Source organism: Canis lupus, chromosome 16 (assembly GCF_003254725.2).
Source record: "Canis lupus dingo isolate Sandy chromosome 16, ASM325472v2, whole genome shotgun sequence".
NCBI classification, from domain to species: domain Eukaryota; kingdom Metazoa; phylum Chordata; class Mammalia; order Carnivora; family Canidae; genus Canis; species Canis lupus.
Genome location: NC_064258.1, coordinates 21,794,934 through 21,809,616, shown reverse-complemented (window position 1 = coordinate 21,809,616; position 14,683 = coordinate 21,794,934). Strand labels below are relative to the sequence as shown.

The 14,683-nt window shown below is 48.5% G+C and overlaps 1 protein-coding gene across 12 annotated transcripts in view; it reads right to left on the bottom strand.

Moving 5' to 3' along the window:
* The window catches only part of DYNC2I1 (dynein 2 intermediate chain 1), a 47,025-nt gene extending 32,597 nt beyond the window's left edge, over nucleotides 1-14,428 (bottom strand). For 3 of the 12 annotated variants that reach the window (XR_004805715.2, XR_004805716.2, XR_007402603.1), the window contains exons 1-6: nucleotides 9,166-9,980; nucleotides 8,754-8,807; nucleotides 7,239-7,617; nucleotides 5,701-5,792; nucleotides 3,417-3,725; nucleotides 383-459 (exon numbers count right to left, since the gene is read on the bottom strand). Coding sequence is in view for 9 of the 12 variants with exons in the window: in XM_035699981.2 (XP_035555874.2) it covers nucleotides 383-459; nucleotides 3,417-3,725; nucleotides 5,701-5,792; nucleotides 7,239-7,617; nucleotides 8,754-8,807; nucleotides 9,166-9,213 (959 nt within the window). In the remaining 3 variants the exon portion in view is untranslated. Of the gene's footprint in view, nucleotides 1-382; nucleotides 460-3,416; nucleotides 3,726-5,700; nucleotides 5,793-6,226; nucleotides 6,299-7,238; nucleotides 7,618-8,697; nucleotides 8,808-9,165; nucleotides 9,981-14,278 lie in introns of those variants that run through there. The other 9 variants (XM_049094785.1, XM_049094787.1, XM_025448547.3 and 6 more) reach the window with 8 other exon arrangements.
* Between the last annotated feature and the right edge of the window lie 255 nt (nucleotides 14,429-14,683).

Genomic DNA, 14,683 nt, shown 5'->3' with positions numbered 1-14,683 from the left:
ATTTGTGCTCTGACTTACAGACACTGGTTGGGGGGCACTGGCTGGCAGAAAGAGGAGCCAGGAGCCCACCTGCAGAAACTGTACCCTCTCCAGCCATTGAGTTCAGCAAGGGCAGGGGCCGCCTCTCACATATGCACACCTCAAAGTGAATACTGATTCTCAAGTTTGTGTGAGCAAATATAAAAAAGGCAAAGTAGGACTAGTAATTTATAACAAGTTCCCAAGCTCCTCTAGTGCACCTAGAATATAACTTGGAGGGGCTGTATCAAGACTAAATGAAGTATATCTATAATTCACTCTCATTCACTGGATATAATCAGGCCCAGTAAGAAAAACTCATTTTAAAGCATTCTATGAGAAGCACAGTGCACAGAACAGTCACCAGAGAGCGCATGTTCCTTCCTGGCTGCCGGCTGGATCTCTCCTTGAACTTGCACCCCGATTTCTGTGCTCATTGTTCTATGAAACAAAAAATTCCATGATGCTCATTAGTATATCATAATGAAGTAACTACTAATAAACTCCGTAAAACAAGCATGGACTCAAAATTTAATAAAAGCATCTGCACCACAGGAATCTTCTGAAATAACTGTTTTTACCAGCTATCTTCAGTAAATTACATAATGCAAGGAAGATGAGTAAAGGCATACTAAAAGGTGATTATACATTACCTTAGTAAAAGACATCTATGCTTATCAATTTCACATTACTTCAGATACATTTGACTAGCTCCTCATACTGCTTAAAATTATGAACTTTCACAAATAATGTGGCTATTTCATAGATCCATCTACCTATAGAAAATAAAATTCAAACAACTGATCTATAAATTCTACTCTGTAATTCTCTTGAATTAAGTGAATTTGTAAAAATAAAATTAAAACCATCAGATTGCAAAACAACATATCTAAGTAGGTCATTTAAAAAGAGAAGCATCGGGCAGCCTAGGAGGCTCAGCAGTCTAGCGCCACCTTCAGCCCAGGGCCTGATCCTGGAGACCCGGGATCGAGTCCCACGTCAGGCTCCCTGCGTGAAGCCTGCTTCTCCCTCTGCCTGTGTCTCTGCCTCTCTCTCTCTCTGTATGTCTCTCATGAATAAATAAATAAAATCTTAAAAAAATAAAATAAAAAGAGAAGCATCTGTGAAGTAAGTGCTGGCAGGAAGCATAGTCTGGAGGAAGATCATGAGGCCAGAGTGTGACAGGTAAAGAGCCCAGGGGGACCAGAGGCATGCCTCCCAGGAGCAGAAAAAGCTCAAAGACCTGGGGGCCGATCCATGAAGAGTGCAGAACAGAAGAAAGTCAGTCTGAAGGGCATATCAAAAGCTTTAAAAACAGTTAAAAATATTCAAATAGTTTCTTTGATCTATAAATACTTCTAGGAAGTTATTGCTATAAAACAATCAAAGAATAAATAAAATCTTTATAAAAAAAGGGGGGGGAGGGAACATCTGGGTGGCTAAGCGGTCGAGTGTCTGCCTTTGGCTCAGGGTGTGACCCTGGGGTCCCCGGATCGAGCCCTGGGTCAGGCTCCCTGCTCAGTGGGAAGTCTGCTCTCCCTCTCCCTCTGCTCCATGCCCTCATGCTCTCTCTCTCTCAAAATCTTAAAAAAAAAAAAAAAAATCATATGAAGAAAGTGAGAGAGAACCCAGGAGAACCCAATCTGCAGGACCGGTCCGGTCCTGGTTCATACCTGTGGCCTGGCATAGTTATTAGTAGTGCCCCCTTGTAATTTATGGTCCCCTCAGCAGCAATCACATCCATCACCAGGCTAACACACTAAGTTAAAAAGCGTATTTTGAGCATCTGAAAGTCAAGGCAAAGAAAGATGTGGAACACATAATGCTCACTAGTCATTCCTCATATACTGCATACTTATTTATTTCCTCATCATATGGTTTCTCCAATGGAATATAAGCACCACAAAAATAAAAACTTCTGGCCACAGCTGGGTCCTCAGCACGTAGAACAAACACTGGCACAGGGATCCCTGGGTGGCGCAGCGGTTTGGCGCCTGCCTTTGGCCCAGGGCGCGATCCTGGAGACCCGGGATCGAATCCCACGTCGGGCTCCCGGTGCATGGAGCCTGCTTCTCCCTCTGCCTATGTCTCTGCCTCTCTTTCTCTCTCTGTGACTATCATAAATAAATAAAACTTAAAAAAAAAAAAAAAACAAACACTGGCACAGAGAAGCTACTCCAGAAATATAAACAAATTATTGAAAGAAAAGAAGTTTATCGTCCATGAGATTATGTTACCCCTTATGGAAGGAGCACTCTTGAGGGCAGTAGCTTTATTAACAAGGGGCCCTTCTTACATCCAGCCACAATAAAAGCCAAATGTGTAAACTGTGACAAGTCTCAGGAAGGCATTTCTGGGGGAAACCAAACAGAATGTTCCTAGTGACTAAATTGGATCCAGGGAATGTAAAATAGGTAAGTTTAATGGAACGTTAGTGGTAGGATCTAGGTGGCAGAAACTTGTCAACTTTGCTGTATGTTTAAAAATGTTCATGACTAAAAATTGGGAAAAACACACTAAAAAGACCCTGTTATAGGGAAGGAGATTTAAAGCACAAGAGGACACATGCCTGTTTGTGAGGGTCCATTCTCACCTCCAGCCTCCCTGTGCTTGGTCTGGTGATAGGTCTCAGGTGATAGGGTGGGGGTGCAGCCCTGCCCAGAGGGAAGGATGGGCAAAGGCAAGGAGGCGGCAGGTGCGGGCATCATTTACCCGCTCAGCAAAGAGCCAGCCAGGGTGGGCACGAGGCCAGGCAGCAACTGCAAAGATGTTTCAGGACATCCTTAACAAACGCTCCTCAACACACACGGACACACACTTTGATGGATGGCCCCACTCAATCAGAGGCCCCAGGCTTTGGCCCCAGAGGCCTGACTCTCCTGAGCCTCATGGCACCTGACCCTCACTTTGCTTCCACCTGAAAGGAAGCACCAGCAACAAACAGGAGAATGAAATCGCTTCCCTTCAGAGTCTGGAAAAACAGAACAGTGGAAGTACATATGTGAGCACGGAAGATACACCAGTAGAGGAAAACATCAAGCAACTGCAGAAATTACGTCAACATATGTGGGAGGAAAATTAGACCCTTTGCAATCAATAGTTTTATTTTTGTGTCTGTTGGTATTGCAAACTTACACTACTAATTCTAATTCAAACATTTTGCTATTTTGTTCATTTTTCCACTTAATATCATCTCCTTTTTTTAATGGTTCAAAATTTCAGTATTATCATAGATTTCTGAATATACATTAAAAGTACATTCACAATATAATCAGAAAATCTGACTTCCTACTAGATCAGCAATTTCTCTACACTGATCACATTGCACAGACGTGAACCAGGTTTTTGCCCTGTGGTCTTAGGGGCCTACAGAGCCGAAGGGGCATCAGAAACGGTACCTTGGACTCCCTTTTCTTAGGCTCTTCTCTTGTCAGCCTCTCTCTTTTATCGGTGCTACTGTGGTGCCTCTCTTCATCTAAATGAGAGCCTTCCTTGTGGCGTTTATCCTTGTGCCTTTCTTCCCCTTTCTTGTCTGAGGACGAATTACTTTTTTCTTTGGCATACTTGTCTCTTTTTTCCCTTGTGCTGCTTTTTTCTCGATGTTTCTTTTCTCGATCTGGTTCTTTCTGCTTCCTGTGTCTCCTTTCACCTTCTTCTTTATAAAGCCAATACTTAAGAGGATTGTCTTTACTGTCGCCGTACTGCAGCTTTGAACAGGACATATTGAAAAACGCATGAGCATCCGTGCCATGGGTAGCTGTCCTTCACACATGCTACAATCAAGGCAGTGAGGCTGCATTGCCCCTCACTCCACTACCCTGACTCGGAGGATGGCCTTCTGGAAAGAAAAACCCACTGCTGGCCATGCAACCCACAGGACGGTGGCCACGCTGCACACCTGCCTCCCCCAAAGGAGGAGGGAAGGATGGGCAATGGGCATCAGGGGCAATCTCCCCTGATGTGGAGAGGCACATCCAAAGTCCTCAGCATGGCACATGTGCCCCCTCCCCAACTGTGAATGCACCCTGAACTCCACCAGCCACAGTCCTGCCTGTGAGATGTGTGGCTTCCGCGAGCAGAGCACCACGTGCCCTGCCAGTCCCTGATGTTGGTAGTTCACATGGAGATTCTTAAAACTGGGCACCACCATTCAGTCATCTCTGTATCCCCGAAACCACTGTGGCCACTCAGGAATGACTGGGATATCCACCCCACAGTGACACAGGGCTCTTTGAAGAACACGCTGCTGATATGTCACATTTTTGGGTCAGACTCACGGTTTGGGGAGCATTGCCAGTGTGCCTCAACAGAATCCCAAATGGAACTGCCCTTTCCTTCCACCCAGGGCCTTCTCTACTCACAGCCAACAGTGGGTCTCTGCTCCCTCTGCAGCCACCGGGTGCTTACCTCCTCCTTGGCTCAGCACCCCCACTCCCGCCACCCCTCCTGGGGCCACCCAGCAGCTCTGACTCCTCTCCTGCCCCCGATGCCCACCCACCCTGTTCATCTCTGCCAGGATAACCTCCCATGCTGGCAAGCTCCATGGCCAAACTCCTCAGTTGTAAAGTCAGATTACTACTACACACTTGTCACCAAAATCAATTCTATGGAGATTAAAGATTGAAGTGGTAAAAAAAATTTTAAGGACCCAGAATAAAATACAAGCAAGCATTTACATTACCCTGATGGGGGGAAAAGGCTCTTTAGCATTACGTTAACAACCAAACAATAAAAGACAGACCTGACTACTTCATAACTTTAAACTTACTCACAAAACAAAGATTTCACAAGTAAAATTTGAAACAGAAATAACTAGCAGAGAGTTTATCTTGAAAGTACTCTCAGAATAAAATGCTCCATGAGGAAAGTAAACAAACGTACAGGGAGTAACTAACAACAGGGCGGTAAACCCTTTCATAAAATGCTAAGAAGTACTTTGTTCTGAATCAAATTAACAAAGATTAAAAATTATGACCATGCCGGTGGCTGCTTAGCTCAAGCTTATCATCACACTTTGATGATATAAATAATCACAGCTGGTCTGCAGTGCAAATGGAGTAAATTTACATTTACTTTCATCCAGTAAGTTCATTTCCAGAAATTAATCCATAGGAAAATAATTATGAATAAATGCAAAAACTTTGCATTGTAAAGACATCTGTGGGGTAGACAGATGTCTTTACAATAAAAAAAAATCAGAAGCAACAGAAGTGTCCAACAAAAGCAGAGGTATCAAGAAAACTAGGACACATCTGCATCAGTGAGTGTTGTCTTGTGCAGCCATTAAAATATTATCGAGAAAAAGGACTTAGAAAAATGCTCCGTGTATCCAGATTAAAGTTTATAAAAGAGTAAAAATCCAAAAGTGGGTATATATGTACATTTACAAAAATGCATACATAAAACCTACTTTGTTAGGATATATACTTAAATATTATCAATAATTGTCTTGGGGTAGAACTTGTTTTTATTTTCTTCTTATTATTTATTCATATTTTCCAAATAGCCCAAAATCACCATGTATTTCTCCTGGAAAGAGAACAACATGTAAGGAAAGTGGCTGAGAATTTCCTCAGACTTTGAATCCTGTGTGACAACACTTTTCAAAAATGCTCCTACTAACAATGCGTGAATGGCCTCCACTCTACAGATGCCAAGGACCCCTCCAGCTTGCCCACGTACCTTTCTTTCTCTGTATCGTCTTTCTCTCTCCTCGTCCCCCCTCTCAGGGTCTTTATCTCTCTTCTCCTTCTCTTCTGTTCTCACTTTGCTTACTACAAAAATAGAACGTTATTTTTAGCATTTCCAAACTTGACCACATCATGATGATCTTCTAACATCTTGCATTAACAATGTACTGTATGTTAGTTAACACATAAGAAAACATTCTTCAATTAAAACACATCCTCCAATATCAAGCATGGAAAGTTCTAGAATCTAATAAAATGGGCTAAAGAGGGAAATCACAATGGCAACAGCGACTGAAGCAACCTGGAAAATATAGAGTGACCCCCTGGAAACTCAAGCCCACACACACATGCCTAGTCCACTATGAAGAACCAGCTCAGTTGCCAAGTGCTCGGAGGCAAAGAAACACCTGCCTCGGAGACAACAGGGGAACTGCGCCAGCCCCACAGCCTCCTCGAGCCCACTAAGGGTACAGTAGGTGGAGGTGGCCCCTATGAGAAGGAGGCAAAGTGCAGCCCACCTGCCAGCACACACATCTACCCACAACTTGAGATCTCTCCCTGATGGTGAAAGGAGAGCTTCACTTTTGAATCTGTACAGACAAAAAAAAAAAAAAAAAAAAAGTCATTAGACTTAAAATGAAGAGAATCAACAATTTAAAAGATGAGGATGAAATTAAAGAGATCATTGAGACTACAGTTCACTCCTTCACAAAGTGCTAGTGGAGCACTGACTGCTATTCTGGGATCCTGGGACTCAAGAGATCAAAACAACAGGGCAGGGAGCAAAGGGCCAGGCTCTGCTGACTGTGGAGGAAAAGTGGGGTCCCACTGACCCCCAGGTTTTCCTGCCTGACAGAGGGAAGGATGTAGTTGCCATTGACTAAAATGGGGGAGGTTATGGGGAAGCAGATTTGTGGGAATTCCAGAAGCTGTCCAGGACCCACTAAGTTTCCAACATCTATCAAAGATCTGTGAGCCCGGAATTCAGGGATGAAACCTAGGCTGGAACCAAAACCTGGAAGTCAAGAACAGATGACCAGCACTGCAAATCATGAGAAAGGGTGCAGTCACTGAGGGAGGGAGCAGCCACCGAGGTCCACAGAACAAGGCCACACGTCACAGCAGGGGAGGCTTGGAGGAGATGCAAAGAGGCACAAAAACAGACAAGGAGGGAAAGGGACATCAGAGAGCCTAATCGTGTAACTGTTCGCATAAATGATACAGTGAAGGAACAAGATCAGGTAGCAAAAAAAGAAGATCTGAGAACAAAAACAATTCTATTAGAAATACACATGAAGAACATCAAAATACTAACCCTACAAACAGGCAATGGACAGTAAGAGAGATGCTGTGAAACATGCCAAGTGGTGACCCCGTGAGCCCACAATCCCACCCTAAGTCCCTCTAACCCAACAGCAGTGCACACATATACTTCGAGAGCCTCACAGGACGCACACCGTGGACACACACAGAGCCCCCCCCAGAGACACACACAGAACCCCCAACCCTCCCCCCCACAGGGACACACACCTGCCCACGTCTTGCCCGCCCGGTCCAGGAGCGGCCGGCCCAGCAGACTCTGGTGGACGGCCGTCTGCCGGAGCTCCTCCTTCCTGGCCCTGCGGTCTCTGTCCTTCTCGCGGTCTCTCCCTCTGCCGTGAGACTTGTCTGCATCCGGCTCCCAGTGTCTGTCCTTATGCCTCTCTCGGTCCCGGTCCCTGGAGTCCTTCTTCCTGTCCCTCAGCTTCTCTGGGTCTCTGTCCCCGAGAGTGTTCTCCCTGTCGCCGGGCCGGTCCCAGGCCTTGCTATGCTTCTGATCTTTGTACTCAGGGACGTCCAGGTCTGCCTCCTTATGCAGCCTCTTTTCCCTGTGCTTCCTGTCATCCTTGGGACTGCCCGACGGCACCGCCTATGTCAGAAGAGGAGAGTGAAATGCAGAGTACAGGTCCCCCTCCCCAAGGGTCTTCCCGCTCCCACAACTGCTTCCCCCAGATACGTGGGCCTGGGAGGGGGGCTCTGAACGCAGGGCCGGCCCGTCCCCCCCAACGACCATGGGGCACTGAGGCTGGCCTGAAGGTCCCAGCCCCACAACCTAGGACAGCACACACAGACTCCCGCAACAGTTTCGGGGGTCTTGGTCTCAACCAGTTAACCTTAAAATAAAACCGCCAGTGGCTCTATCCCAGGAACTGGGTTTGTGCGGGAATAGCGGAGAACTGCAGTCTGCGACAGCAATGCCATGGCACGACCACAGGTGATGCTGCAAAGACAGGAGGCTCTCGTACAGAGGGTAGGGGGACTCGGAGGGGCTTCTAGCGGCTACACGTCCACGAGTGTAAACCGGGAGCCAGGAAGCATCTGGCTTCCCACCACGAGCTGCTGCCAGGGCAGGAGGAACCTCCCTCTCTCCATGGGTATAGCCCAGAGGCCTCCCCAGGAACACACACGTCCCCCTTCGGGTCTGCAGCCTCCTGGCTCTAGTCCAAGGGGGCTTCTTTCACACGTTTGCACAGCCCAAAGTGCCTCCATGCACACCACACATGCACACACTCACAGAGACCACACACGTGTGCACACACCACATGCACACACCCTCACACCACACAAGCACACACATGCACACACTCAGAGACCACTCAGAGAACACACACATGTGCACACACCATACACACATCTACACATGCACACACACACACCACACAAGCGCACACATGCACACAAGAGACCACACATGTGTGCACACACCACACACACAGCTACACACACACATATACACATATGCGCACACTCTCACACCCAGAGACCACATGCATGCACACACAGACACAGATGGCCCGAGCCCTGAATCAAAACAAAAACCTGACAGAGCTGTGCACCGCTAGGCTGAGCAACCCTGTGCCTCCACAGTTCCGACCTAGTAACCACAGGCCTTTATCTCATCTCTGGAATGAGCCACATATAAGCAACATTGAAAACAAGGTAAAACTACCCAAGAAACCATCCAAGGTCCAAATGACCCCAACTCAGATCTTTAAAATTCGGTACCGAAAGATGTCTTCTGAGCTCATCTGCTTTCCAAGTATCATCTTTTGTTCTTCTCTAAAAAGAAAAGTATAAAGTCAGAATTTTTAAAGTTTAAAAAACTACTTTTGTACAGTCTAGTGAGCTGCTTTTTCATTAGGCCATTTAAGTCAATGGCAATTAGGTCTTGACATGCCAGAAATCACTACCTTCTAGAAGAAAAGGTAATAGTAATACAAATTAAAAAAAAAAAAAGTATTCCCTAGTCCAAAATTACCTATAAACAGCTACAGAATGTGTTCCTCTGGCTACTTCATCAGTGTACGTAAGCCACACTCCTGCCTCCCCGTGTCACCCACTCCCAACAGTGCTTCCGGAGGCCAAGGGAGCAGATGCCCTTGGAATGTCCCTGCCTGGCAGGCCTCCCCCCACTCACCCCCAGGTACTGAGCACGCAGCAACATGACTCCTCCGTCAGCACACATATAGTCCACCTGCCATGCGCAAGACTTATTTAGATAATGAAGGAGCTCATTAAGCAAATTAAGGATATTTCCTGTAGACAAAAGGCAGATTTATCCAAGTTCTCTCTTTTTCCCTTGGAGAAACACTGCCTTGAGGGTACAAAATAAGTAAAATTTTCCTAAGTTTCAGATTTAAAGCAAATGTAATACAAATGAAAAACAAAAACTTATTCATGGATAAGCCACCAAAAATCATCCTCGTGTTGTAGAAATCCGGGAAACAGAGTTCGCAATAGTTCATAAATACACCTACTAGAAATAAATAAAATGCCATCAATTATAAGAACCTAGCAAATACATACCATAACCACAAACTTTACTGTTATCTACTATAACAAGAAAACATATTTTTTTATAAATTTGTTGATTTAACAAAATGGGACCTCAGTAAGATATGGTATAAGATGATGAGCAATCAGCACAGCTATCACAGTTTCTGAAGATTGAAATTTTCCTTCTCTAATTCACTGCCCTGGGTAGAGGTTTAATACAGGACCTTTTCCAATCAAATGGTCCAGAGCTTGTTTGCCATGAGAGAGACCCCTACAGCGTGGAAGGGCACCTCCAGGGCCCAGGGGCAGACCTCCTACCACCTGTAATTACATTACTTTTGCTGGTAAGTAAAAACCATGAAGGCAACAGCTCTCTGATAGACCACAGGATCTTCCTTCTGCCTCTTGCAAGATCAGAACAACGGCCTTGCTCAGCCCTAAAGCTTTTTCTTTTTTTCACTTTTAAATGTTTTATGTTATAAAAAAAAATTGTTTTATGTTGTAAAATAACACACAGTTCTCGCATGTCCTATCACACTCCCGTGTCACACCTACCTTCAGGAATTCTATGTACATAAGTACTTCAGACAAGGAGCCTTTTGTCTTTTTCACCCTACGCCTGGCTAAGGTTTTTTAAAGACCAAGTCCACCAGCATTTCAGCCCCTGCCCAGTGGACCAGAATTTAATTGGTTTCTCCATGTACAGAATAGAAAGGCAAAGTCAGGAGAGCTGCCTATACATCACAGTCTTCAAGCTACAGAATTACTCAGTCCACACACAGACAAACCTGAGAGGCCAATGTCCACACCAGGTGACCCCGGGGTGCGTGTCTGCTGTGTGTAAGATAAGCAGCGACTCCCGAAAGAGCCCCAGTACAGCCGCCGGCACCTCACATGAGCCATCTGGTGAACGGGCTGAGTGAAGCTCTCTGGAGCACTGTGCAGGGAGTCTTGGACAGCCTTCAAGGTGCTGTCCATCTGCCCCTAGAGTATAGCAGGACTTCAATGGCATTCCCTGCTCTTCTCGTCCACTTCATGCTGACAGCCCAAGAGACCCAGGAGGAGGGTGTGGGAGCTGGGCACCTCGCCCAATGTCCTCTCAGGAGGCAGGGCCTGCAGAGTACCTCCTCCTGGGCCATTGCCCTTTCCCCTCATTACATGATGTACTGTTTATTCTCGAGCCAGACTCAGGTAGGAAAGCCAGAGCCTCATTCTCTGAGTCATGCTCCAGGCCTGTTATCTCCAGTCATCCCTCCAGCCCCACTTCCCTGTTCCCAAAAAGCAGGTTCCCCAAAGCACATGGATCCCAGAACACTGCGCCTCAACTAAACAGCTCAGCCACCTGGATCTGCCTCCAAACCCCTCAGTGGATGTAGTTTCCACCAGTTACACCCACCAACCCAGGAGCTTCCAGGGTGTCCTGGACGGGCAACCCTGTGCAGCCATCCGATGCCCTCAACACCTGCACCATCTCAGCAGAGCAAACGCTCACGCGCTTGCCAAACATTAAAGCTAAATGTCAGTTGAACCAGTTAGTTGCGTGTTAGCAAATGCTTAAAAGTGTTGTTTTGTTTTCCATAAATTCTTTGAAAATGGCTGCCCCAGCTCCTGATACCTGGGGGCTGAGCACCCCTGCCTTCAGTACACTAGTTGCTGGTCGCAGCGGCTGGGCTGTATGCCAGGACTGGTCTAGTGGGCAGGGTACCCACATTCCATTCTCAGATCAGAGGCAACCCATCACCAAGTCCTACTATTTCTTCTTGTAACATGTTTTCTAAAGTGAAAGAAATCCATAGTCCCTGTCCAGTCCAACTGCCCTAAACCCAGCCCAGACCTTCACGTAGTGGAAGTCACATGTTGTGTATCTGCAGCACCACTCATCCAACCCAGGGGCTCTTGTTTAGAGCGCCCAGAGGTGATGTCCTTCGTGACATCAGCAGGAATGCCCAGAACTACAGGCTGGAATGAGCAGGGATACTGGAGGCCACAGAAGGTTGGCCGCCCAAGCCCACAAAGTGACTGACTAGTGTATTTGCCTGAAGACCCAAAGGGGGGAGCTGGCTCTCACACAGCTCTGGGACTGAGACATAATCTACCTCTATCTTATTCAAAATTATCCCTTATGCGAGAAGATGTTTTATATTATCAAATTCGATTACTTAGGGGTGCCCAGATGGCTCAGTGGTTGAGCGTCTGCCTTCGGCTCAGGGTGTGACCCCAGGGTCCTGGGATCGAGTCTCGCATTGGACTCTCCGCAGGGACCCTGCTTCTCCCTCTGCCTGTGTCTCTGCCTCTCTCTGTGTGTCTCTCATGTATAAGTAAATAAAATCTTAAAAAAAAAGAACTAATTCAAAGGGATACATGCACCCCAATGTTTACAGCAGCATTAGCTACCCTAGTCAAATTATGGAAGCAGCCGAAGTATCCAATGATTGATGAATAAAGAAGATGTATATATACACAATGGAATATTACTCAGTCATAAAAAAGAATAAAATCTCGCCATTTCCAAAGATGTGGATGGAACTAGAGAATATTATGCTAAGTGAAATAATGTCAGTCAGAGAAAGACAACATGATTTCACTCACATGTGGTATTTAAGAAACAAAACAGGGATCCCTGGGTGGCGCAGCGGTTTAGCGCCTGCCTTTGGCCCAGGGCGCGATCCTGGAGACCCGGGATCGAATCCCACGTCGGGCTCCCGGTGCATGGAGCCTGCTTCTCCCTCTGCCTGTGTCTCTGCCTCTCTCTCTCTCACTGTGTGCCTATCATAAATAAATTTTTAAAAAATTATTAAAAAAAAATAATAAATAAATAAAAATAAAAAGCTAAAATATGTAAGTGGTAAGGTTAAGGAAAAAGGCTTACATTTTGCCAAAGAGAAGGCAAACACGACCTACAGGAAAATCAAAGGACCACTTAAGAAAGGCAGGGTCCAAATATGAAGTAAACTACATTAAGGAACAATTTATTGAAGGCAAGAAAATCTGATCTATTGACTCTGTTCCCAGGAACATAGTTCCTTGAGCAACACAAGCTGAGGGATACAGGACCACATTTTCTCTATCAGCCTATTCGCACACCTTACTTAGTTCTGCACTGAATATTGCTTATACAACCATGGTATTACAGTATGCACAGACTTTTTAGTTCAAAAACGTACGTATAAAAAAATCAGAAAACGCAAGTTAACAACGACTTATGAAAACATAAGGGAATGGTATAGAACGTGACAGAGGCCAGTAAGCTGGAGGACTTAAAGACAGATGGAGGGTGGTAGTGTAGGGTAGAAAGTTCCTAATCCTAACCAGCGGGACTTTCAAAGATACTATCTAAAGTGGACATAACACAAAATAGAAACAAAGAACCTTATGTAACATTGTCAAAGTAAATGATAGAAAAAAACAAAAATAATAGGAAAGGTAGGAAATGCATGGGAACTAGAGCCCTCACCTTTTAGTGTTCATCGATCAGTACACAGAAAATAGCAAACAGGAGTTAGTGAGCCTGAGTTAAGCACTTTTGTACGCACTTCTATGACACTGATTCGATCCTCATAAACGCCCCCGAAAGTCGCTACAGTTATTCCCAAAGTCTCCAACCAGAAAACGGTGTAGTCAGTTTGCCCACAGCAGAGAAGCAAGCTCAGAAGCCAGAATTCACTCCGCCACCGCCACAGCGACCTTCCAGGCCCACAGGGCCTCTGCCTGCAGCCCACCTCCAGGTGAGGGCCCCTCAGACCCCGCAGGGGCAGGGGGTACACAGCACTCAGCCCCAGGAGGGAGGAGGAGCCCCCGCAATCAGCCCCGAGAGGGCAGAGGACCCCGCACTCAGACCCTGGAGGGTGAGGAGCCCGGTTCTCAGCCACCGCACTCAACCCCGCACTCCGCCTCTGGACTGCAGGAGGATCCCTGCACTCAGCCCCCGCACTCCACCCCTGGAGGGCAGGAGGAGCCCCGCAGTCAGCCCCGGGAGGGCAGAGGTGCCCCGCACAAGCCCCGGGAGGGTGAGGAGCCCCGCACTCAGCCCCCACACTCAGCCCCGGGAGGGCAGGAGGAGCCCCGCACTCAGCCCCGGGGAGGGAGGAGGAGCCCCGCACTCAGCCCCGGGAGGGCAGAGGAGCCCCGCACACAGCCCCCGACTCCGCCCCTGGAGGGCATGAGGAGCCCCGCAGTCAGCCCCGGGAGGGCAGAGGTGCACCGCACTCAGCCCCTGGTGGGCTGGAGAAGCCCCACAGTCGGCCTCGGGAGGGCAGGAGGAGCCCCGCACTCCCCCCCTGGAGGGCAGGAGGAGCCCCGCAGTCAGCCCCGGGAGGGCAGGAGGAGCCCCGCACTCAGCCCCCGCACTCTGCCCCTGGAAGGCAGGAGGAGCCCCGCACTCAGCCCCCGGAGGGTGAGTAGCCCCGCACTCAGCCCCTGGAAGGCAGGAGGAGCCCCGCACTCAGCCCCTGGAAGGCAGGAGGAGCCCCGCACTGAGCTCAGGGAGGGGAGAAGAGACTCCTTCCCGGCAGCACCGCGGTCTCTCCGCCCCCCCACCCCCACCCCCACCCCCACCCCCACGCCCGCGGGCCCCTCTGAGGACTACAAGCGTTTGGCCGCACGACTCCGGGGAACCATCGCGACACCGCCTAGCGCGCGACACCACCACAGGCAGGAGGGAGGCCAGGACACCGACAACCGTGCGGGTGTATATATATATACAGGCCAACGGGAGACCCCCGGGCCCGCCCCGCGCGCCGCCAGCTCGCACCCACCTTCCCAGGCTCCATCGCAGCTGGTAGGCCCGGGAGGCCCGCCGGCGTCCCCGGCTCCTAGCAACTGGCAGGCCCTGGCAGCCGAGCGCCGAACGACCGCGGTCCGGCATGCCGCGCGGCGGCCCCTAGCGCGCTCGCGCCACTTCCAGCTCCGTGCAGTTGGCAGGCTCGAGCAGAAGAGCGCCGAGCCATCGCTGTCCCAGAATACCCCGCGGCCGGCTCCTAGCAACCGACAGGCGAAGCGAGGGAAGGCGGAGCCATTGCTGACCGCGTAGATTACCCGCCTCCCCACCGGGTCTGAGCGGCGGGCTGCGGGCAGAGACCCATGTGGGCTGGGAAGGTGGCGGGGGCGGGGTGAAGCCCCGGTCAGCGTTCGGTTGGCTGGAGGCGCTGGGAACCGAGCTG